General features: G+C 36.2%; 1 protein-coding gene across 4 annotated transcripts in view; it reads right to left on the bottom strand.

The window, feature by feature from the left end:
* InR (Insulin-like receptor) overlaps positions 1–24147 on the bottom strand; it is a 94044-nt gene that overhangs the window by 22365 nt on the left and 47532 nt on the right. For 2 of the 4 annotated variants that reach the window (XM_070112270.1, XM_070112274.1), the window contains exon 4: positions 3342–5508. In XM_070112270.1, coding sequence (XP_069968371.1) covers positions 3342–5211 — 1870 coding nt within the window. In that variant the 5' untranslated portion in view covers positions 5212–5508. Of the gene's footprint in view, positions 1–3341; positions 5509–19447; positions 20992–24147 lie in introns of those variants that run through there. The other 2 variants (XM_014233218.3, XM_014233217.3) reach the window with 2 other exon arrangements.

Raw genomic sequence — 24147 nt, 5'->3', positions numbered from 1 at the left:
TTTAGTTAAAAACCCATATCTCAGGACCATATAACACAATTTTAAATTCCAACTAAGTATTTAACTTTCCAGTATACAAATCAAGAACCAATCAATGTATGCCTTTGAGGTGTGCCACCTTATGACCAATAATTTTTGAAGTCGGACCAAAACTATTCAGGCGCCCAGATACTGAATATGTGAACACCAGTTCCTATTCCGAACTTTTTACCGAAAATATCAGTCACCATGTCAGATATATTATTGAAATTCGAAAAGAATTTTCCCAGATTTTGATCCTTGCCTTGTTATTGATCAGAGGGAAATTTACATTTTCAATAATCGTATTTAATATTAAATTTTTAGTATTAACATATTTTCTGATTATTTACAATACCAAGGCCCATTCCCTCAAACCAGTCATCTTCATATATGTGTCATTGAACTAAATACATATATTGCAAAGAAACATTTTTGGAAGATACTGTGGATATACTGCTAATTTAATCCATGATATTGCGAAATATTGACGGGCCATATGAAAACGACAATAATGTTAATCATGAAAATCGAAAGAAAATACTTCACCTACGTTCATATACATACATATATTATATAAAGCATATCAAGGCAGTGGAATAATCGTCATTCCCTGAGCACCACATCGCAAATTGACGCAATTCACAACGGGTTCCAGCCGCCCGCAAAAAGCATAGACAAGTACAGTTGCTTGCTAACAATCATGGAGAAGGGAAGGACCTTACACAGCATTGAGTTGATTAGGGAAGGCGACATGTCGTCCAGTCTAATCGAGTACACAGCAGGTAATTCTATAATTATTAGTTGGAATGAAAATGACAAAACGTCAATAAAATTAAGCAGATCATTAATAACGTCATAGCACAAGAAAAAAACTGTTTATATATAATTAAGCAGGAGAACGGGGACCATGCAGCATCTAAATATTGAATTTTTTTTAGATTTTTGCCAATATCCCATCCTTTTTGTTGCATTTAGTTTTTATTTTAAAACATATTTAGCACTAGCTGTACGCGGTGTGTCGTGCTACTCCCCTTTTAATGCTCTCAACAGGTTGCAACGTAGTTTAATATTTTTGTTCACCTAACGGTTGTTTGTATCACCTAAAACAAATCCAGATATGTAAATATGGAATTATATATGTATTTACATATATAAACGATCAGGTTGACGGGGCGAGTTCAAATCCGGGTGACAGTCTGTCCATCCAATTGAAATCCAATTTCAATAATTGAGCAATTTCAATGAAATTAGGCATATAATAATTTGTAAAGTAAAAAAACTTACTTCCCTGGAGTATAGCAGCTAACTTCGCATTATTATTATATTATAGATTATGAACCACAATCAACTAGTTAGCCGATTAAATTCGTCATACAAGCAACTAGAATATCTCAAATGCAAAATGCAAATGCAAATCTCATTCAGAGGTCTCGTAACAGTTTAAAAAATATACTAAATAAATACTTTGGGTGTGGAACAAAAGCACTGGTGTTATAATATAGCATATTAGAACAGCAATCCATAATTGGAATAAGTCTTTTGATATTGTATCTAGTTGGATTTCAGAGAGGAATTTCATGTTGTAAACTGGTATAGCAACCTGGTAAGAGCAGACTGACGGCAGGGCACATACAAGAACACATAAACACATGTATGCTTATTTGTAGATACTAACGACTTACATCTATTTTGACCATTGCAATGTAAGCAATTATTATTTAAGTATGTGCATACATATGCAAATAATATATGACGCATTTTGTGTTTATCATTTAATATGTCTTGAATACATACTCGTACTAGCTGAACGGTGCTCTTATTATCTCTTATATGGAAGCAAATGGCTGAAGTATGTGCGACACCCCGTGAGAAACAAAACAAAAAAAAAAAAAATACAAATACAACCCAGTAAACACAATTAGAAATGTTAGAGAAATTTAGGTCATTACATAATAATAACTAGCGTAGTCCGCAAAGTAACTATATAGGTCTACGCTAGTATACCACTGATCAGATAAATATATAATAGCTGTATTCGATTCGTCATTTCTCTGCTCGACATCATTGTGCGTTGCTCTCTAATCAGAAAAATTACATGATACCAACACTAAAGTTATCGAGAAGAATTCGCACAAGAGAGTAAAGTGAAATAACCGCTATCTTCAATGCTACCAAGTTTTATTTTGTATATTTTAGGCTAGTTTTAGCTAGTGAATGGCTCAAATTACAAATTATTCGAGAAAATGAAAATACAAAGATTCTTTTTTTTGGGATTTTTAAAAACTTTAGGCTAAATAAATTATAATTGTGCAAAGAAAACTAAACTAGGAAGTTACTGAAAGAAACCGTTTTGCACGCGGAGAGAAGAATTTCTCCACCATGAATTCATATTATGTTAGTGCAGGGTTAGGCGTTCTCTAACATCAGAGATTACAGTTAGCGTCTAGTTTCCTAATCGGTTCTTGCACGATAACCAAATCTAGTGTTTGTTGGGAATAATCAAAATATATTATAAAACAACAACGTTGAGATAACAAGAAAACAGTCACTGTTACAATCAAATGTATGTTGGTATTTGTGTGTGTCTCGTATATTGAAGTAGTAGTGCTTCTTATCAAGAGATACACGTTCAATCTTTGGACAACAAAAAAAACAAAATTATTTTCTAACAACAACATGGCAGTAAATAGACGATAATAACTGCAAATAGCACGACAAAACACGGTAGCTGACCACCGATCACGCACTGGTAAACTCGAATGTGTAAATGCACATACATATGTATGAGCGTATATGCATACAAATGACAGTTTAGTTAAAGCCATCAACTGACCAATCAGCGCAAGAGTTTCACCAGCCGCAACATATGTATGTGTATATATGTGTTCACATATGTTCATAGATAAGTGCGCATATAATTATAACTGTAAACATTTTATTTTATTCGTTTATGCTTTTCAAATAGTTACTTTCCGTTCCAACTGTACACCATCTTACCTACGCATAAATACTTACATACCTGCATTGCCCCTTTGGCGCACCAAGCAAGTATATCCAAAATAAAATGGCGCAGTTAGCGAAACATTATTCTCGTATAATCGTACCTAACCACGTTTAAATATTAGCAGCGTAAATGTAAATAATGTGTAGAAGAAAAGTGAAAACTTGGTAATCTGAGTTTGGTGGCAGATGCTAAACCCCAGTAGTGTGAATTTTATGTGCTAACTGTTGATATTACATCAGCTATTCCATAAATACCATACATACATATGTATTTATGTATGTACTTGTAGTGGAGGTAATTGCTTCTTAAAACTTACCAGTCTCATTGCGGCCCAAAGCCACCGGTGATGTGCGGATAGCATTGCGGCTAGACGCTGCGGCAGCTGAAGATGTCGCAATAACGTGTGTTGTCTGTGCATTTATCGATGGTAGAAATAGTGATAGGAACGACAGAATTAGTAGTAACTTATACAAATATGTTAGATTTGGCATTTTGAAGTAACGCAAATGTTGCAGTTGCAATTGTAGTGTTGCGATATTGCTCGATTTGTGGTGACTGTGCTGTCGATGTGATGCTGTTGTTGGCGTTAGCACTGACGTTGACGATGGTAATATTAAGTTATAGTGATGTACATGTTGTTGTAATATCTGTGATTTATGTTGTACTGTACGGTGGTTAATGTGATGTTGCGGTTGCGAGCATACAAGTATATCGTTACTTAAATATCTATTATTACAGCTATTCTTGTTGGCGTTAGCATTGGCGTATTGTTGTTGCTCTGTTCGTGATGTATTAAATATATTTGCATAATTATTGTTACTATTGACTATATCCATTAGAAAATTATTTCTATTATTATTATTGTAGTAGGAATTACAGCGAATTTGTTGCATCAGTCTTGAGAGTGGAGGACGTTGTTGTTGTTGCGGCTGCTCTTGCCATGCCAGCATTTGCAGTTGTGCTTTTTCATTTTCATGTCTTTTATTTGATTTCGTATTCGTATTACAGTTTCTATTATTTCTATTGCTAATATTACTATTTGTCGTATATTCTTTGTTGTTGTTGCTGCTATTGCTATTACTATGGTTTTTGTAAAGAAAACTATGGATTTTTTCGTGAACCGGATGAAAAAATTGTACTTGTATGCACAATAATAAAAACTGAAATGAGCGCAATGCTCTCTCGAAGAGCGCAGTCGAATTTATACTTGTGGTTGTTGCTGTTGTAGCAACCGGGCTTTGATGTTGCTCGATGCAATTTGTACAGGCGCTATGAACTAATGATGATGGTGCCGAAGTGATCGCAGCTTTAGTTGTTGTCAACTCTAAAGTTTTTGTTGTTGTATTTCGTATTGGCGTTGCATGTAATGTTCTTGAACATTGGTGCATTTTCGTTGTTTCCTTTAACAAATGAGCTACCCTAACAGGTGTACTCATCACAGTTGCTGATGCAGGTGACATATCGCTGGTGTGAAAGCAACTCTTGGTGCACCTATGTCGCTGTTGCCGTCGGCAGTTGCAACACACAAACGCAGACACACTTGACTCCTCAAATTGCGCGAATCGCTGCACTTGTTGCCGGGCCAGTGGTTTTAGCATATTTCCATTATCGTTAACTAGCTTTGTTGTTAGTGTTGTTGCAGGCGGCACATCCATTAAGCGATGTCTACAACTGCCTGCGCTTATGGCGTTGCATGTGCAAGCGTTAACCTGCAAAAATGGTAATTGCTGATCGATGCAATCGGTATCAGCTTCGCATGTTGTTGCACTGGTGGCTGTTGGTGAGTTAACCGTTGTACATCTGCTGTGCGAATTTTTGAGCGGCGTTCCTTGTCGCCCAATGTTGCCATTAAAATTTGCTATTTTTGTAGGTGAGTAATTGCTGCAACAACGTGTGCAACACTCCTCCACTCGTTGACGGCAGATGATACAAACGCTCCGACAGTTGGCTTCGATCTTCATTGCCAACGTCATGTCGCCAGCAGCACGCCACTTCTGCACTCCCCCTCCCGTATCCGTGGAGTTTTGTGTACGCTGCGCCGCTGCTGCCGCCGCCGACCAACGTCGACCGCGTTCTGCACGCAGCGCATTGTTGTCAAGCCGTAACCTCGGCATATCGACGCGATTGCCACTGTGGTTGTGGTCGTTGTCCGCACTCAAAATCAATCGCTCACAATTAACATCCATTTTGGCTAATTACTTTTGGACTAACTTTGGACATTGACTTAGATTTCCCCTTTTTGGCTCTTGAAAATCTAGGGGAATTCCGTGTATTAGTATTTTTACTTTTTTTAATTCAGTGCTTTAATGTTTCTTGGGAAACTCAGAGTGTTCTGAAATAGTCTGTATTCTCGTTAATTTATAAATTTTGAGGTTGGTTTTCACTCTTCGCGTTACATCAAGTTCCGTTCAATGGCATCTTCGTATTCGTCACTTTGATTTTTGAATGGATTTCAGCATTTTTTGCACAGACAATGAGGTCAACTATAAAAAAGTAAGAAGTTTGAAGAACACATTAGTTTAAATTAAGATATTAAGTAAAATTATTGCTGAGTAATTTGAAAAAATTGTGTAGGAAATTTGGTATACTTGGATATTTGGTTACTATTAAACATTCTCATACGACTCGTTCTTAAATTAATACAATAGTTCATTTTGATTGCGTACGTTCTATTCTTCTTCCGATTTCGACTTAATGTATTTTTTATTTGATCTCCAATTTGTTGACCGGCGGAGCAAAGTTTTCAGCCATAAACGGCTATGTAGCCTTATAGTCAATTTTTTCAATAATTTTGGATAATGTAATGCTGTTTCTGACAATAATCTGATACTAACATGGACGAGTATTATGAGAACTCCCCTAGTCTAATACTCAATATAATCGATATTCTTGTTAATTTTGTGATGAATACACAATATCAGTTAATGTCTGCGATATCTTAATAAAAATCGATGCGTTGAAAAATTTTCCTGAGCTAGCCTCAATATATCCAGTGTAGTGATTTTTGACTTTCTAGCTGACTTTGTACCTTATATGTTTCTATATCGGCTAATTTTTCAACATTTTAATGCAATTAAGTGAATATTGCTTTGACCACTATATGGTTTAGCGTCAATAACAGATTTATTCGATGCACATCTTGATCTAGCGCTCATATAGGTTGACTAAATACCGAATATATCTTTTAACATGTGCGCTATATGACATTGAACACATTATTTCATACATAATATAGCTTGGTGCTCGGTACTCACATTTACCTAAGCCCCCTACTTCCGATTTGTAATCGATTCATAATTCGTCTTGTTGTTGTTGTTATAGCAGTTATCTAATCATCGCTTGGATGGTAAGGTTGTAATCGAAGTCATCTAACGGCAGTCCCATAAAACCTGCAGTTACGACGGGATCAAACCATGGGAAGAGGGGCGTTAGATGAGTGATATTTATTGGGCATGCAAAGAGATGATTAGAGCTTGGCGAGGGCTCATTGCACGCAGCACATATGGTCTAATGGTGAATTTGTATGCAACTTTTTCAAAGCAAAGTTTTGCCAAAACCTGCAGCAAAATATACGGCTTCACCCGAACTGACCTCCCCCTTACAAATTTTTTATGTTATAGTTATTCGTTATATATATATAAAGTGTGCATATACATATAAGCATAGACAAAGGGGGATATTTAGCTCACTCTTAGTTAGGATTCCATAAATACGGATGGATATTCAGCACGATTGTTTGCTTGACTTGACTTTGCCCACCCTTCGTCTCGGCCGCATTGCATAGTATGTTCAATAACAACAATGTCATCAATCACTCTGACTATCGCATCAACTGTCAAAACAATTGCATCAATGGCGGCAATGACAGTTTTGTCGGTAGTTGCAAAAACATTGCAATCTCAAGGAGGAAGCAACGAAAATCGCATTTGTGTACCAAAAAAAGTGCTAGGTGTTGTGGTTTCGAATCGGTGGTCCTGTATGGACTGAGGGTTTTGCGTACTGGACATTGATGTCTATGAAAGACCTAGGTCTGAGAATCCGCAACGAACTACTAAGTATATTGGGTAGTTATATTGGGTTAGATATTGAGGGGCTGCAAGCACCAAAAACAACATAATATCAAAGGCCAATCAAAGGTGGCAAGTAGGTAAATTAACGCTTATTAAGTAATGCTCTATAGCACACACATTTAAAAACAGTATACCTGTGTATACACATTAATAATTATCATGTCGGTTTGGAATGTTTTTGCATAAGCTGCATTCAGTGATGCTATAAGAGAGTGCTTCTGATGTTTTACCGTTGCGCATCGAAGAAAACAATCAAAGCAACAATTTTTATTGCTACTATTGTATTGCTTTTGTCTCTCTCGTCGCTATTATGCGCCCAGCACTATACTGACACAGTTTCGCTGCTGCTTTTTCCAAATCCATTCGAGCGTTCCGATGGCACCGAGTTACACTCTAGAGCTGGTTGTGCTTTAGTATGCTACTGCCGCGTCAGTGAGAATACCTCTCCATCGCTCCAAATTGCACATACACCGTCAGACGTTTATCGTTAAACTTTTATGGTTGTTGCAGTTGTTGCTAGCTACCCATAAATTATCAACGTCTATTTTTTTGTTGCGATTAAAGGGTTGGTGCTGTTGACGCCTTATGACACCCGACACTTTTGCGCAATGCGAGATGTAGCAGTAGCAGCAACAAATACTTGAGATGACCTGCTTTAACGCCTTCAAAAACAACCATATGTAATTGCAGCGGTAAATAATCGATATATGGTGGTGGGGTGTGGTGCATGCGGCGTCACTACAACACACCTTCCAACCTACCCATGTAACCCACCAATGATATATACTATATATGTTTATATATGTATGATAGGCTCATAACCCAGTTAACTGATCTAAGTGTAAAACAATTCTTTGAGGGCAACAAAGATCTCCCCATACCAATTAATACTGTACGCATGCATGTCGCCTGATGCAATTCGACCACTTACGAGTGAGTGTGCATACATTGATGCCTATGCACACATTTATCGACTGCGTAGCTTCAACGTTGGCGCAAGGCAGTAGAAAAGAAACCTTACACAGTCAAACCTATCTACTTGACTGCAGGTGAGAAGTGGTCTTTATATGGCAGTGCAGTGCACTTCTATGTTGTAATTACCCCGCAGTAGTAAATACATAGTTCGAAAAAGGCCCTACTTCTACTGACTGCACTACGGCATTAACTGACTTCAAAGATTTTGTATATTGAAGTACGAAAAATCTTTTATTTCAGATTTTTTTAAAACTATCAAAGTGAGTACGATATTACCGCCTGGCTTTTGGATGTTGCTCGCAAATGGAGGGATAGAATTTCGTAGGACATCGCGGCTAATACTGGTTCGAAGGCAGTTTACAACTAAGCCTTTTCACTGCAGGGTATATATGGAAGCTATTATGCATGTGTTGCATGTGTACGTGACGCGTCGATTTCAATGACCTAAATTCAGCTGTTTTGCCCCAGACAGTGCAGACTACATACCTATGTACTCGTATGTATGTATGCGCCAACACAGCCGGCAGCAGCAACAACAACTTTTACGTACACATATGCATAGGTTTTGAACATATACCGATACACATGGCTGCGTTGACAATTAAAATTTATTCGTGATAAAACTGATAAAATTCTCTCAAATCTTTTACCTTCCTTCGATGTTCTGTCAAAATTTTACCAAAACAAATTTCACAGTCATAACTACGTATGTATATTAAGACTAGCCGTATTTGAGACCGGTATACCATAATCAAACCGAAGCTACTTTCGAATCGCCAAATCTCGTAAGAGAGTACTTAAGTGGTAAATAGCGAAGCGAGCAGGATTAAAGAAATAAATAACTCAATTGCTATATTTATGTAGGGACATACATTTATTTATGCGAAAAAAATGAACATGTATCACATATCTGGGGTATGATTTTGTTACAGATTGTTGTAAGCTGGTGGTCATTGACATGGTACAAAGGGTTTGTGTGGGTTCCAGTTATAACGCGGCACAGCTGGCGCGATTAGTTTGCGATGTTGGACGAAAAATATGAGAAGCTTATTGCAATGGCGGCTGAAAAAAATATACAATTTCGATGCGCATGATCACACACACATACATCTATATAGTGCAAGAAGCTATGTACACAGATAAAGTAAAATGTGATTGTTTGAGTCTACAACTACAATACAGTATTTTTTTTTGATATTTCCCATTTATTCAGGTAAACTAAATTATATTTTATCCAAATATTTTCATTGTTTGCGATGCTGTGTGGATAATGAATTAAACACAAACAAACTGCAGTGCTGCTTTGGACCTAAAAGTGATAAGGCCTTAGACTGAAAACTGCTTAAGCCTCGTAAATTTTCGTTTAATCATCAACGATTTAAGAAGTTGATGCAGGTATCCATATTCTGTATTTAATTAAATGAATATTCGTGGGCTTAAAAGTAACAAAAAAAACGTGTGTCATCTTTAGACATTCTTACAAAATAAGCAAATATTATAAATATACATACTTGTATTACAATTAATGAAGGTAAATAGAGGCTGTATTTTGTACCCTGAAGCAGCTGTGGCATGCTTTTTTAGTTTAACATAGTAAAAACTTTCAACTGAAATTCGGTCATTGCCTCAGTTAGGGTGTCAATTTACACCATAGGAAGTTGAATTTTGTATGAATTGCAGTCGTCTTTAATTCGCACAAGTTATTTGCATATATATGTACATACATACAAGGTGCGCTCCAAGGTAAATAGTACAAAAGTAACAAAGTAAACTCTAGTGGCGCCATCTATATGTCGACTAGTGCGTTAGAATCTGCTATCCGTTATCGACTTCCAATAAATATCATGACATTTCATCTGTTGGAAGTGTCGTTATTGCGTTTTAAGTGTCAGTATGTTTTTGTCATCGGTGCGAAAATGAGCTTCGAACAAAGAGCCAACATTAAATTTTGTTTTAAAATTGGTAAAACTTTTACCGAAACGTTTCAATTGATGAAACAAGTTTATGGCGATAATTGCCTATCCCGTAGCAGAGTGCACGAGTGGTTTCAATGATTTCAAAGTGGTCGGTAGGACATAAATGACGATGAACCGAAACCCAAAAAATCGCGCCTGGAGAAGTCAAAAGTAAAGACAATGCAGATTTGTTTTTATCACTCTAAGGGTATTGTCCACAAAGATTTTGTTCCACCCGGCCAAAATGTTAGTGCGGTATTCGACGTGTTCGGCCCGAATATCGCGAAGATGGAAGTTGACCAAAAATCACATTTTAACAATCAACCACTTCCCGTATTCACCTGATATGGCACCGTGCGACTTTTACCTTTACGGAAAAATGCATTCAAGGCCATTCAAAAGGCTTGCACCGGCATACTGGCGGCCATACCGGGCAACGAGCTAAAACACTCGTTCGACATGCTTTTGGACCGTGCAAAAAGCTGTATTAAAGCAGAAGGAGACTATTTTGAATAAAATTAATTGATTTTGCCGATAAAACCATTTGTTATATTTTTTTTAAAAGTCCTGTTTACTTTGGAACGCACCTTGTATGTATATACACTTTAATGAAAACCGCTTTATTATTTTTAATTTTGTTTTCATGGTCTGGAAGTATTTAATGCGCAACGGAGTAAGTCCCTGTTTACACACGTACTCTTTTGTCTAAATGTTATGTTATTACATCATACATATATAAATTAATTCTAATAAAAATCGACATAAAATATTGAGATGCTATGATATTTATTTCTTTTAACTGCAAATAATTTAGTTCGACTATCATTTTACATATTATTTATAACAAGAAATGTAATGAATACAAATTTGGAGGAAAAAAATACGGCTTTTTAGGAAACTCCCGTCATATATTTGGCCTTGAAAATATTAATAGCGGTATATAATACATTTTAATGCATTAAATATTATTCTACCACTTTCATGGTGATTTCTTGTAAGCAAAATATAATATAAGACTTACATACAAATGAAAAATGCCATACGCGCGTAATCGAACTGCACAAACATTTGCGAAAATTTAATGAAAAGGAATGACAGAAAAACTCGACTCGAGTTGCTGGACTCTTGTCGCTCGTGTGACGCACAGAACGTCACTAAAAGAGAATTTGCCGATAATGGGCGACAAAAGATTTCCCATGTGAACGTCGACTAAGTGATAGCAGAGCAAAATATAATACATATAAGTATGTATGTATAAGTATATTAAAACAACAAAGCAATGTAAGTACATTACTGCTTTAAAAAAATGCGTAAATACTACATTTACATAAGTGTAACATTACATCATATATGTGTATGTAAGAGCAATATTAAATTAAAACTACGCAAAAAACAACTGCGCATGCCTCGAAAAGAAAAAAAAGACCATACTACTACGTAATACTACAAGGCAAAAATGGAACATTTTTCGAGACAAGGAGAAGCGGTTGGAAATACCCATAGAAAATGAAAGGAAAGAAAGAGAACTTCAACATGTTTGCATCGCCGCCGCGCCACACCTCTAATACATAACCAAGCGGTTAAAATAAAGGAAAACACACAATTGTGGTCATGGTGCATATGGGCTCCTTTTGCTCTCATATAAATTTGTATTTCGGGTAATTTAAGAGAAGAAAATTATTATCTATTGGTTGTTCAATATGAAATTCAGGTACAGTTATGTATGTTTATTATGTACATACAGTATGTCAACGCGGGACTTGGTTATCAAATAATCCTTTGCGCATACTTCGTGTATCTCTAGATTGTTAAAGGACTAATAGATGACAATATTTCTTGTAAGTGATTCATAAATTTTTGCTAAGGTTGTACATGGGTAAGTAGTGTGGCGAAGATTGCGAGTCGAAACGTCAAACGCGTGAGACCATATATTTTATTTTTTTATTTTTTACGTGAGTACATAACAAGTGCGTGTTATTATACACATATACATATGTATGCATGTATGTATGTATACCATATTTGCAGCTCAACTTACAACTAAAACTCGAACGAAAAAACGAATCGGTTGACTAGTTGGGTTTAGGATTATACTCTTTGCAATGTTTGATTTATCCAGATCAGTTGACTAACATATAGCGATTGAACACAAATACAGTTTTTGTGTATAGCCCGAAATGGAGGCTAGAAGAGCATAGTTTCTGCGGCTTTTCGGCAAGCGTGTTTCATATTAACAATAGTGTCTAAAATATGTAGATCTATAGGCTGATTGAGATTGCCGCCGAATACGTTGTGTACCGTGAAGTTTTTGTGTATGTGTGCTTAAATTAAATTACATACGCATGTACATATGTATGTATGTTCGAACGTTCAGTGGTATGTATACATTTTAATGAATTAGGGGAGTTTGTATTAGTTTGTGTTAGAATGGTGCAACCTTGAACTAGTTTTTAATCGCCACATGCCAATGCAATGAGACCAAATTAGGTGTGCTCTTGCGTTAATAATATAATATTAAATGTCACATCAAGTTGCATACAATCACAATTTGAGCCCAACTCCAGCTTTTCAGAATCGTACAGAACCTGCATAAAATTGCGGGAACATTTAAGAGATGACTTCAGACGTATTGTTAGAGATGTGCACCGTCACTGCTCAGAAGCAAGCTTTCATTCCTTATATCAAAAAATCAACTAAACTTTTTGGAGTATGCTAAAAACAAGACGCATATCACAGATGTGGTAAATGTTAACCCATACAATTTTTGGAGGAGAGCGGTCACAGATATGAATATGCATAAATATGCTAGCTTTTTAGCGAAGGAAATGTTGCCTATACTTAGGCTCATTGATCGTATACATAGATTGTATGTAAAATATTAACGTTAACGCAAATACCATTAAATTTTAATTCAGTTTCAAAGGAAATGGTTTTCGAACAGTTTGGAGATCGTGAACAAGAAATTAGGTGTTGTTTTTCCTAAGTATTAAACGTTTGGTGTTCTATTGCTTCTGATACTATGAAAAACCAAATCTCTTTTGTGGTACATATGTATGTAAGTACATTTTTTTGTAAGTAATAAATAACGAGTCCTACAAGAAACTGTTGATGGGTTCCCCAAGACACTCATATTTATTATGTCAGTACAGTCAAATAAACATTAAAATGACTGTCAATGTTTATGATTTTTCCAAAAGCAAATTCTGTAAACGTCGAAAAGAGACAGCATACATTTCCATAGAAGTTTCAAGTAGTTGTGTAATATCTATGCGATGCGATAAACCAAAAGTGTTGCGTAACCTGTGCAATAACTGTTTTTGTGTTAAAAAAATAAATAAATAACGAAAGAGTTTTCAAAAGTAATATACGTAAGTTATTATTAAGTTTCAATTAATATATATTTTTATTTTTATTTAGGCATTTTTAAGTTCCGAAATATTCATGAACTGGAGAAACACGTACAGCAGAGGTTTTGAGAGGAACAAGCATGGAATTAAGTGAACATTTCTTTTCATAATTTATTATTTAATTATATTTTTGTTACACTCTTTTTTATATTTATGTATATTATTATAACTAATTTTAATTAAAGGTTTAGAATTTGTTATAAATTAAAAATTATATTATTTACTGCGCAAAAGAATTTTTCACTTGTGATAGATTTACAGTCATAACTGACAAATTGACAGAAAAAGGCATGAGAGTGAGCAGTATAGATATATTATATATAGTGAATCAATTCCGAATACCCATGTGTTAAAGAGATTGAATGATTGAAACTTTGTTCTGCGCGCTGACAAAATTTTTTCAGCTGTGACTGTTATATGACCAGTCAGATGACAGTCTGACGAGGGTACGAGCTTTATTTGTAAATGTTTCACACATATACATACATATGTATGTATATTGTATACATATATAAGTGAATTCGTTGTTTTTTTACTCTACAAATGTGCAAATTGTGCGTTAAAGGTGTTCGGCGAAGTATTTATACAAACCACTGTACATACATACATACAAACATACACATATGCATATATGTTACATATGTATGTATGTCATTACGAATGTTTATGTAATTCTCGGTTCCAGGAAGTTCGCACTTAACTTCAGCGCCACTGTGGCGTCATCACCTTGCAATTCCCAACAAAAGCAATAAAAATAAGCATGTATGTACACATGTTTTCTGTAATGATGTACTAAGAAAATCAAATAAAAACGCAGCGAGCGACAATAACAACTGTAAGTTAACTAAATATGCGTCGACTAACTCCCTTAAACGCCAACCACCAAAGGGAGTTGCGAAATAAGTTAAGCGGTATTTCACCAGCGCCAGCGGTGTTGTGCACATGATAAAATAGAAGAGAAACGAATCTGAAATGAGTGTTGGCGGCGAAAAAATTCTGAAACATATGTACGTATGTATGTATGTAAGTAAGTATGTTTGCAGCTATAGAGCTGGCGCGACAATCAAATCAAGGCGTAGCAAAAATACATTAAATAATGTCTGAGTTAAGACCAGAAATGTTTTTCTGCTCATTATCGGCAACTTTTCTTTTGGTAATGTCCTTTTCTTTTATACCAGCAACTCGATTTGGCCACTTTCTGTCATTCACCGTAAAATTTTGTGTGCTTCATATATGAAAGTAATACAAATATTTGTATATTTTATTGTGATTTTTAACCTTATTCATCTATTTCTTAAATATTTCTATTATATTATGCATATTTGCATATTACAAACAAAAAAATATAATCAAAATTAAGTTTCCGAATATATTGTAAATATGGATATAATTTTAAAATGAAAATGAATTGGAACAATACCACGAAGCGTGTCGCCCGACACAATTCTTTCGTGTTTTCTCATCGTCCCCGGTTTAGGCGACAAAAGAGTCCATGTGTGAACCGGCATCAAACTACGAGTTGTGGCAGCAAAAGTCTCCTCGTATGAACCAACTTAAAATGTAAACATATATGAGTAAAAACACTAAATGAGAGCGTACACGAGAGGAAAGAGCGAGTTGTTGCGGCTGATAGACGAGCGAGTAACTTTGTGCCTAACTCACCTGTCGCGTTCTACTGGAACTGGTAGTACGTATTTACGTTATTGACGCCTAAAATTCTTCATGATGGGAATTACGCATATTTTTATTAAATTCGTTAAAATTCCGATAGTTCGTTTAAACGCTACATTCAAAGCCACCTTAAAGTAATCATATAATACGCTCATACATACATATGTTTATACATAAATATGTAAATTCTGCAAAAAAAGGGAACACACATACAAGCAATAATATGCGTTGAAGTGGGGTGGGGGCACAAGGACGATATGTTTTTGGGTGGGATGCCGAGTACTGCGAAAGGTATGTCAATGTGTTCGAGACGGATGAGAAAGTAAACAAAAACTAACATTCCTACATTATAAGGCTTTAGCATATAAATATACATACATACATATGTATCTGTGCGTATGTACTTATGTACACACCTACGGCCGCATTTGGAGAATGCTGGCGAAAAAAGTATTGAGCGAAAAGACATTAGCGCATTTACACATTCTAAGAAAAAATTTTTTACTCTGTTGTTTTCAGCTTAAGAATTTAGTTTGAAAGTGTTTATATGCAAGTGTGGTTCATATTTAATGTATACAAGTACTTACATAATTACATACATATTTGCAAAACTAGTTAGTTACTGACTTTTAGAAAGGTGATTTGTGACAGCATTTTCAGCGTAATTTATGTATGTACTTATACGTATGTATGTATGCAAATATATGCTAGTATGTACATACTAAGTATTTTTTTCGACAGTAGCGAATGTAGTGTGCAGCTGCTCAGTTGTGAGCGTAAAGCCATTTTCAGTGTATTACGTATACGCACTGTCTCTCTATACACATGTGTACATGTGTACGTACTTACGTGTTTGTATGTAGCATAGAAAAGTAAATGCGCAAATAAAAACGTTGTTGTTGTAGCAGTTGTTTTTCTCCAATTTATGCGCATAGTTGTTGTTCTTGCTATTGTTGTTGCACAGCATTTATATTATTCATATTATTAGTTTGTTTTGTTTTATTATTCTTCTTCTTCTGTATGGCTGACGTCGCTACTCTCGACAACAACTGCGCAGAAAATATAATCAGCGAAAATCGGAAAGACTGAATACATAGTGCACTTTCACACAGGGATTCAAAAGAGTCTGATTTTTTTCAAATTTTCTTTTGGTGTCGCTCTGGGTATTCACACGGTCCAGCAACTCGAGTCTAGTTTTTCTGCATTCCTTTTCACAAAATTTTCGTAAATATTTGTGCGGTTCGACTGCGCAACACTGCGTGCTGCGTATTTCATTTGTATGTTGAGATGATGGTCACACATTTTGCTTGCAATGAATTACCATGAATATGGTAGAACAATATGCATAATACAAGTACCTACCCGCTAAATAGTTTCAAAGAAATACCAAAGACGGGAATTCCCTAATCCACAAGAATGTATTGAATACCCGCTGCTAATATTTTCAAGGCCAAATTTATAATAGGAATTTCCTAATCTTTAAGTATTAAAAACTCATAATTTACTCCAAAATCTATATCTTAATTTTCTCCTTATTTACAATTTGTCATAATATTTCTATTATTCTATGCATACATATTTGCATATTACATACAAAAAATAGATAACAGAATTCAAATTTGCGATCGAATTCATTTGAAACCGAGCGCTCTTGCAACCATTCAAAGGATTTGAAAGTGAAAAGGAATGCTGAAAAGGGTAGCAGCGAGCTGTTACGAACAAGAACACAAAGCGTGCCACCCGAACACGAGTGGCACGGTCCCTTCGTCTTTCCTCGTCGTCCCCTCGCCCACAATAAACTGGTATGAGACTCTTTTGAGTCCCTGTGTGAACGGCACATACTACAGCACATCGGCAAGCAACCATCATTCAGCAAACTAGTGATGGCGCCACCGATGGAAAGAGCGGAGAGATGAGGACAAATATTGTAAACAACTATAGTATTTACCACATGTAAATATGTATGAATGTACATATTAGAACAATCGAAAAAATTAATGCTAATTCATTAACTTTGTATTGTTGTTCTTTTCTCTTCTCTGCATACATATAAGAGGCGTTCTCATACTCGCACACTCATCGAGACACAATCCAAGGGGGTGGCGGGTACGTTTGCTGTATTGAAGGTATATACATCTAATATATACATATGTAGGTAATTTCACTATTATGCCAATCAGATTTGGCGATATACTTATGCATATGTAAATAGAAATGAAAGTGATTCTAAAAGATAAGAATCGGGAAAATAGAAAGTGTCAGTACTTCAACGCCTTTGCTAGTTACAAGACTCCTCAAATTTCCAACCAACTCTTCTTTGTTACAACAAGTACAACATGTTGCTGAACTATGCCAATTGGAAATGTTTCAATGCGCCTACACTGCCTTTGATTTGTCGAAAGTTAAAGAAGGCCAAGCTTCAAGCATTATATTTCTTGTTATTTCTAGAAAAACTCATAGCGCGAACAGAAATGGCGAATGAGAGACCATTTGCTTACATCACAGAGAAGTGAAATATTTATTTAGTACACCAATATTTTAGATATTTTTATTTAAGATATTTTCGAAGGTAGCAGCTCAATAATGACCAGGCTTAAAGACAATAATAAAAATGGAACACTTGAAATCAGGCTGCAGGGAACTCCAGATGATGTAGGAGGGACTTAGTTGTAAGAAAGAGAAGAAGTAAAGAATACATAATATGTCCGACATCACTTAGTTTAAGAAAAGTTACCTTTCTCTAATTAAAAAAGGGTTATGTGGTTTTTATTTCGAGCTATTTAATATGATTTTGTATACTTTAAGATATATTTTCAGTAATAATTAACAAAAATCGATCGTTTGTGATCGTGCTTGCTCCTGAGCCGCCACAATAACATTTTGTACCGTCGCCAACAATACTCGTAATATTCACAACTAACAATTGATTGGTGGTGGAAAATGCACACATAAATTGTCCCTTCTTTTACCCAAATTATGAAAAGCAATTAGTATACGAGGATGCGGTAGTTGTCTGATTATTACTAATAGTATTTTTTATTGCATATTGCTACTGATCACAGGTTAATACTACTGATCGCAGGCAGCGTTCCTGAGTGTTCATACATAGATATAGCACTGTACAAAATACATTTTTGTATAAGTACTGTTACTAGCGGCTAGTCCTCATACAAAATATGGTTATTACATTTGCTATACATGTGTAAAGTACATACGTATATGTATGTATATTTTCGGTACTTGGTGCCTTGTTGTGCGTTTGAGAGCCATAAATTGCACTAGGTACATACAGGCACACATGCTTACAACCTAATTATGGAATCGTATTTCGGGAGTATTGCAGCCCTGTCCCTTACCTAGTAGTTTTGTTGTGTGATATGAAAATGAAGTGGAACGGTGAACAAAATTGTGCAATTTGGAAGAAAAATGTCCAAAACTATAAAAAAAAAGTATTGCTTAATTAGTAAGGGTGCCCGCAAAGTGGACGCTAAAAGCCGAGCCGAGGGCAAAACTGATCAATACGAGAAAACGGTTTTGAAATGTTTTGAAACGGCGTACATGTTATATATTATATTTAAAAAAAAGTTACGTATAATGTCTTTAATCTTTATACAAATAGTGAAATTCATCGTCCCATTTTGTATTTCTCGATGTTGTAAATATAAGTATGTATATGCATACTTGTATATATTTAATATTTAGTATAGAGCTGGAAGCAAAATATTATTTATCTGAGAAATTCATGTCTTCTCTTTTTACTTGCATAAGTACAAATAAATTTACCAAATAAAAAGCAAATATGTACTAGTATAATGGCAAAGTATCGCATCCACTCTGCGATACCTAAAATCGATCAGCGCTGATCAAAGTGTGTTTTACGCTCAGCTCGGCTTTCAGCGTCCACTTTGCAGGCATCCTAATTAAATAATAATACATAAGCAAATTACTTATCTAGAACAAAGTATGTATGTATGTATGTCGATTCTCTGAATCCGATAAAGCACTTAGAAGCTAATGATAATAACATCATTATTCGCGAAAATGCCCCTCTGAGTTGCTTAATCCAGAAATTTCAAAACAAGTAAACATACGTTGACTAATAAAAAGTCCAAACATATGTACATACAGACACGTACGCGAATATATAATATATATATATATATGCGTGTGTATGCACATACAGCATGTAAATGCGTATACAAATGTTTGTGTACTATTAAACAGCGCCAATATCACATCGCAAAATGAGTCACCGGTCACATAATTGTAAGTGCCGGATACGGATGTGGAATACTGTTATTACATACATACATTCGGCGAGTTTTCAAGAAGTTACGTCATTACCTTTCTTTTTGTACTAGTGAAATCCGCGGTGAAATTACTGCTTTGAGTATTTTGCAAATGTAAGTATGTATTTTGAAGTATATTTCCGTTAATTTGCATTAAATTATGACTTTTCCACTTGTAGGTTTGTCAGTTGACTTAAATTACGCAATCTTTTCTAAGAATTTTTCGTTTATATTGTTGAGAAGCACAGATTTCTGCCGCGATGTATTTATTAATATATGCACGCGTTTGTAAACTTGTACTTTATTTTAAATAATTCACAGTTATTTAGATTATTTGCAAGATTTTAGGGCCGAATCAACAAATACCTACATACATATGTACATATATGATAAGTGAGTCTGGAATAAGAGAATTCACATAAACGTGTAAAGTGACGAGCGGTTGAAAACAATTTTCACTTTATTAATCACTTTGTTGTTGCAATAATTTTCACGCGCGTAAATTTTCCACGAACACACACATTCTTCAAATCGTTCATACGCAAATTGAACCGCTGATGCACAGAAAGACGTTCTGCTCATTATCATATGATTGATATGCTAATGGCATATGCAGATCGATCCTCTCATCGGACATTGGAGGCCAACCGCCATGCGGCTGCGAGAACAGATGGTTGGTAGACGGGTCGAACGTCAGCGCGATTACAACTTCCGGCGGCGAAGCGGTGCCTGCTACATGCGGACAGCCTCGATCACTCCAATATATTGAAAAACAAATTCATAAAGCACTTTTAGATACTTACACCAACACTAAGCAATGATTTGCGGATTTTAAATGCGTTTGCTAAAACCGCAATTCTTTGCGCGCTGTAAATGCAAACAACTGGCATTCCGCATTTCACTAATTCTTCTACATTCTTCACACACACATACAAACATGCTCACACACATGCATGACGCTGAGTTAGGCGCAGTAAATACCAAAATACCGCCAAAACGCGTTTTATGAGTTACAACTACACGTGTGCACTGCGTTTTTGCTGTGGCATTTCTATGTACATATGTATATATGTGTGTACTAAGGCGGCTTGCTGTTGTTGTTTATATAGGACGTGTGACTCTTTGTTGCGGATTGTTAGTAATCGTATTATGATAATTTTTATTTTGTCTTTCACTTAGTTTCACTTTTGCTTTTTTCATTCAATTCGGCTCTCTTTAATAATATAATAAAAAATAACGAATTGTATCGCATGCATAACCGAACCAACATTGAAGTACGTATGCAATTTCCGAACTGTAATATGGCTATGCGACGAATTTTTCGAATGCCTTATAATAATATTATGTGCAGGTTGCCTTTGATTTACACGAAGAACTCGTAATCGCCAGAACCGAGTAAAAATCCCGCACTAAACGAAAGACGAAGTTTTTGTGAAAACTGATGGTTTACCTAAAACGACTGAACCAGCTAGCGTTGCTATAAACAAAACATGCGGCTTTCCGACCACCGATCGCATGCTCCGATCAACGACTGAGCAAATGTTGTGCTGAAACAATGCGTAGCAGCGGCTGCCGACCGACATACCGTACCTACATTTATTCGAACGTACTGGTGCTCGAGCAGCGAGCGAACGAATGATCAGCGCGGATATGAATATAATGAAAGAATATAATGTAGCTGCATGAATCAACTCAGGCGCGGGGAAGTATTGTGCATGCAAACACTGAAAATATCATAGGAAACTATTAAAACACACCAGCGCCGCCAGCGACATTAAAGTCGTCATCAAGACAACAGCAGTCGAAATTATATTCAACATTATATATACATACATGCACATATATGAGAATACGGCCGAACGCCATGCATATGAGAGAGCGTGAGCGTGCGAGTTAATGAGTGCATGAATGAACACCCGACTGATCAAACAGACGATTTGAAGTCGAGGCGAACGATAGGCGATGCGAAATGTCGTATTGACGGTCGGTTATGACGCTTTGGAGAGCACACGCGGCTAAATGCGCGTACGAATAGCATTTCTGTGACGTTTTTTAAATTATGAATGAAAACATTTCCAGTAATCAGATTGAAATAACAACATACATATATACTAAGGCACATACTATAGGGTTGGCGCATGTACTCACACTCCACCAATTATCTAACCATATAAGCATTTAAACCAGCGGTCATAGCACAATTGTGCAAGCATGAAAAGTATGATAAAGCATGGGTATAACCCAATCTAATAGACGGTGGAGCTATGGTGTGTTGTTGATCAATTCTGCTGGCGCATAAACATCGGAGAGCGATATGTGCTCATTTAAAGTGGTGAGCATGATAAACATTTTTGATGACAATGAGAGTGAGAGGCATCAGTAGGTAACAGATTTCGCTGTTGAGAACGCACGTGTGTTGTTTGGTCCTTTTTCGAAGTCTTATCTTTTCACATATTGTCGCAGCTTCTAATCTGAGATATCTTGTAAAACATGTATGCATTTACCTATATTTTACATGCTACCAGTCGTTATGTCGTGTAGACGAATGTGTGGAAAGTGATTCGTATACTTTCTAGATTATTTTGTTGAGTTGGTATTTTTGTTTTCACTTTTAGACAAGGTTGCATTTCCAGTGATTCTCATTCTCTATACACAAACATCCATGTACATATATCTAATTTAATATTTTTCTTGCTTTCTCTTGTTGTTATTCTTCAGCATACTCTTGAACCACTGGTTTTCCATTAAGTGAATAAAATTATTTCTTCTGTTTATATGTATGCATAAACATGTACTTAGAACCCATACAATTTATGGCAGACAATCGATTAAAAATGCAACCAGAAAGATCGGAATCAAGTCACAGGTAGGTAGGCACTCGTCCACATACATATACAGAAGGGGGCCTGGAGGTGACGCTCGACAGACACAACAACAGCGGCGATCAGCATTCGTTGACAAAGCAAGTGTAGATAAATAAAATTACAACAAAAGCTAAGGTAATCAAGCAGGCATTTCAATTATATATGGACAGACACACATACATACATATGTATGCATGCAATAGTGTGTAGCTGTTTCGAGGCGATATGCCAATTGTCGCTGTTGGTACACAGCATGTTGTTGTCGTCACTTTTGGTGTTTGTGTTGGGCCAATGATTCCATTGCCCGTTATTATTGTTTATGATGACGGTACAACAAATACTACAAATACTATGGTTACACATACACAATAGCATTTTTGCTTTCGTGTGGGTGTGCGCCGGCGATTAAGTTGTTTACGATTTTTGCGCTGCAATGGTGTGAGCGTGTGGGGTGGGTAAAGGCCGGCAAATGTTGATGATGCATTTTGCACTGCCTTTTTTGCAAATACCGTTGTTGTCTTTGTTGTTGGTGCGGTCCTATTAATACGGCTAGCACATACCTCCTCTTATTATACTCTCGCAACCTGTTGCTACAGAGTATAATAGTTTTGTTCACCTAACGGTTGTTTGTACCACCTAAAACTAATCGAGTTAGATATAGGGTTATGTATATATAAATGATCAGGATGAAGAGACGAGTTGAAATCCGGATGACTGTCTGTCCGTCCGTCCGTCCGTGCAAGCTCTAACTTGAGTAAAAATTGAGATATCTTTATGAAACTTGGTAGACATGTTTCTTGGTACCGTGAGACGGTTGGTATTGCAGATGGGCGTAATTGGACCACTGCCACGCCCACAAAACGCCATTAATCAAAAACAAATAACTTGCCATAACTAAGCTCCGCAATAAGATACAAGACTGTTATTTGGTACACAGGATCACATTAGGGAGGGGCATCTGCAGTTAAAGCTTTTTTTAAAAAGTGGGCGTGGTCCCGCCTCTAATAGGTTTAATGTGCATATCTCCTAAACCGCTAATGCTATAATAACAAAATTCACTACAAGCAAATGTTTTTAGCACTTCTATTGACGGTGTGAAAATAGTTGAAATCGGGTGGCAACTCCGCCCACTCCCCTTATAACGGTACTGTTAAAAACTACTAAAAGCGCGATAAATCAAGCACTAAACACGCCAGAGACATTAAATTTTATCTCTGAGATGGTATAAATTGGCTTTATAGGAATCGCGTTCAAAATTAGTCAGTGGGCGTGGCACAGCCCACTTTTAGGTGAAAACCCATATCTTGAGATCTGCTCAAACCGATTTCAACCAAATTCGGGGCATAACGTTCTTTTCATGTTTCTATGTCATAGTGCGAAAATGGGCGAAATCGGACTACAACCACGCTTACTTCCCATGTAACGCCATTTTCAATTCCATCTGATTCTTTCACTTTCCACTATGCAAATCAGGTAACAATGATTATATCGGGGTAAAACTTTGCGTGAATAATGCAATTCAAGTATGCCACCTTGCGGCCAAAAATTGTCTAAATCGAACCAAAACTGTTCAAACCCCTAAGTACTAAATATATGGACCCCATTGCCTATAGTTGACCTTCTACCGAAAATATCAGTCAATCCACAAAGAAATCTCAAACGAGTATACCATTTGACTTTGCGAGAGTATAAAATGTTCGGTTACATCCGAACTTAGCCCTTCCTTACTTGTTTTTATATTGTTTTTGCACTGGCGTTGATGCATCGGGCAGGCGGGAGGCTTATTTGCATTTGCTTGTACATTTCACTTCATGGATGACGTCTATGTTGTAAATAGTAGTTGTGTATTTATTGGTGGCTGATGTTTCGACGCGAGAATGACGTCCAGAGG

Source organism: Bactrocera oleae, chromosome 2 (genome assembly GCF_042242935.1).
Source record: "Bactrocera oleae isolate idBacOlea1 chromosome 2, idBacOlea1, whole genome shotgun sequence".
Classification (NCBI taxonomy): domain Eukaryota; kingdom Metazoa; phylum Arthropoda; class Insecta; order Diptera; family Tephritidae; genus Bactrocera; species Bactrocera oleae.
Note: the sequence above shows the minus strand (reverse complement) of the source record. Positions and strands in the feature narration are given on the sequence as shown.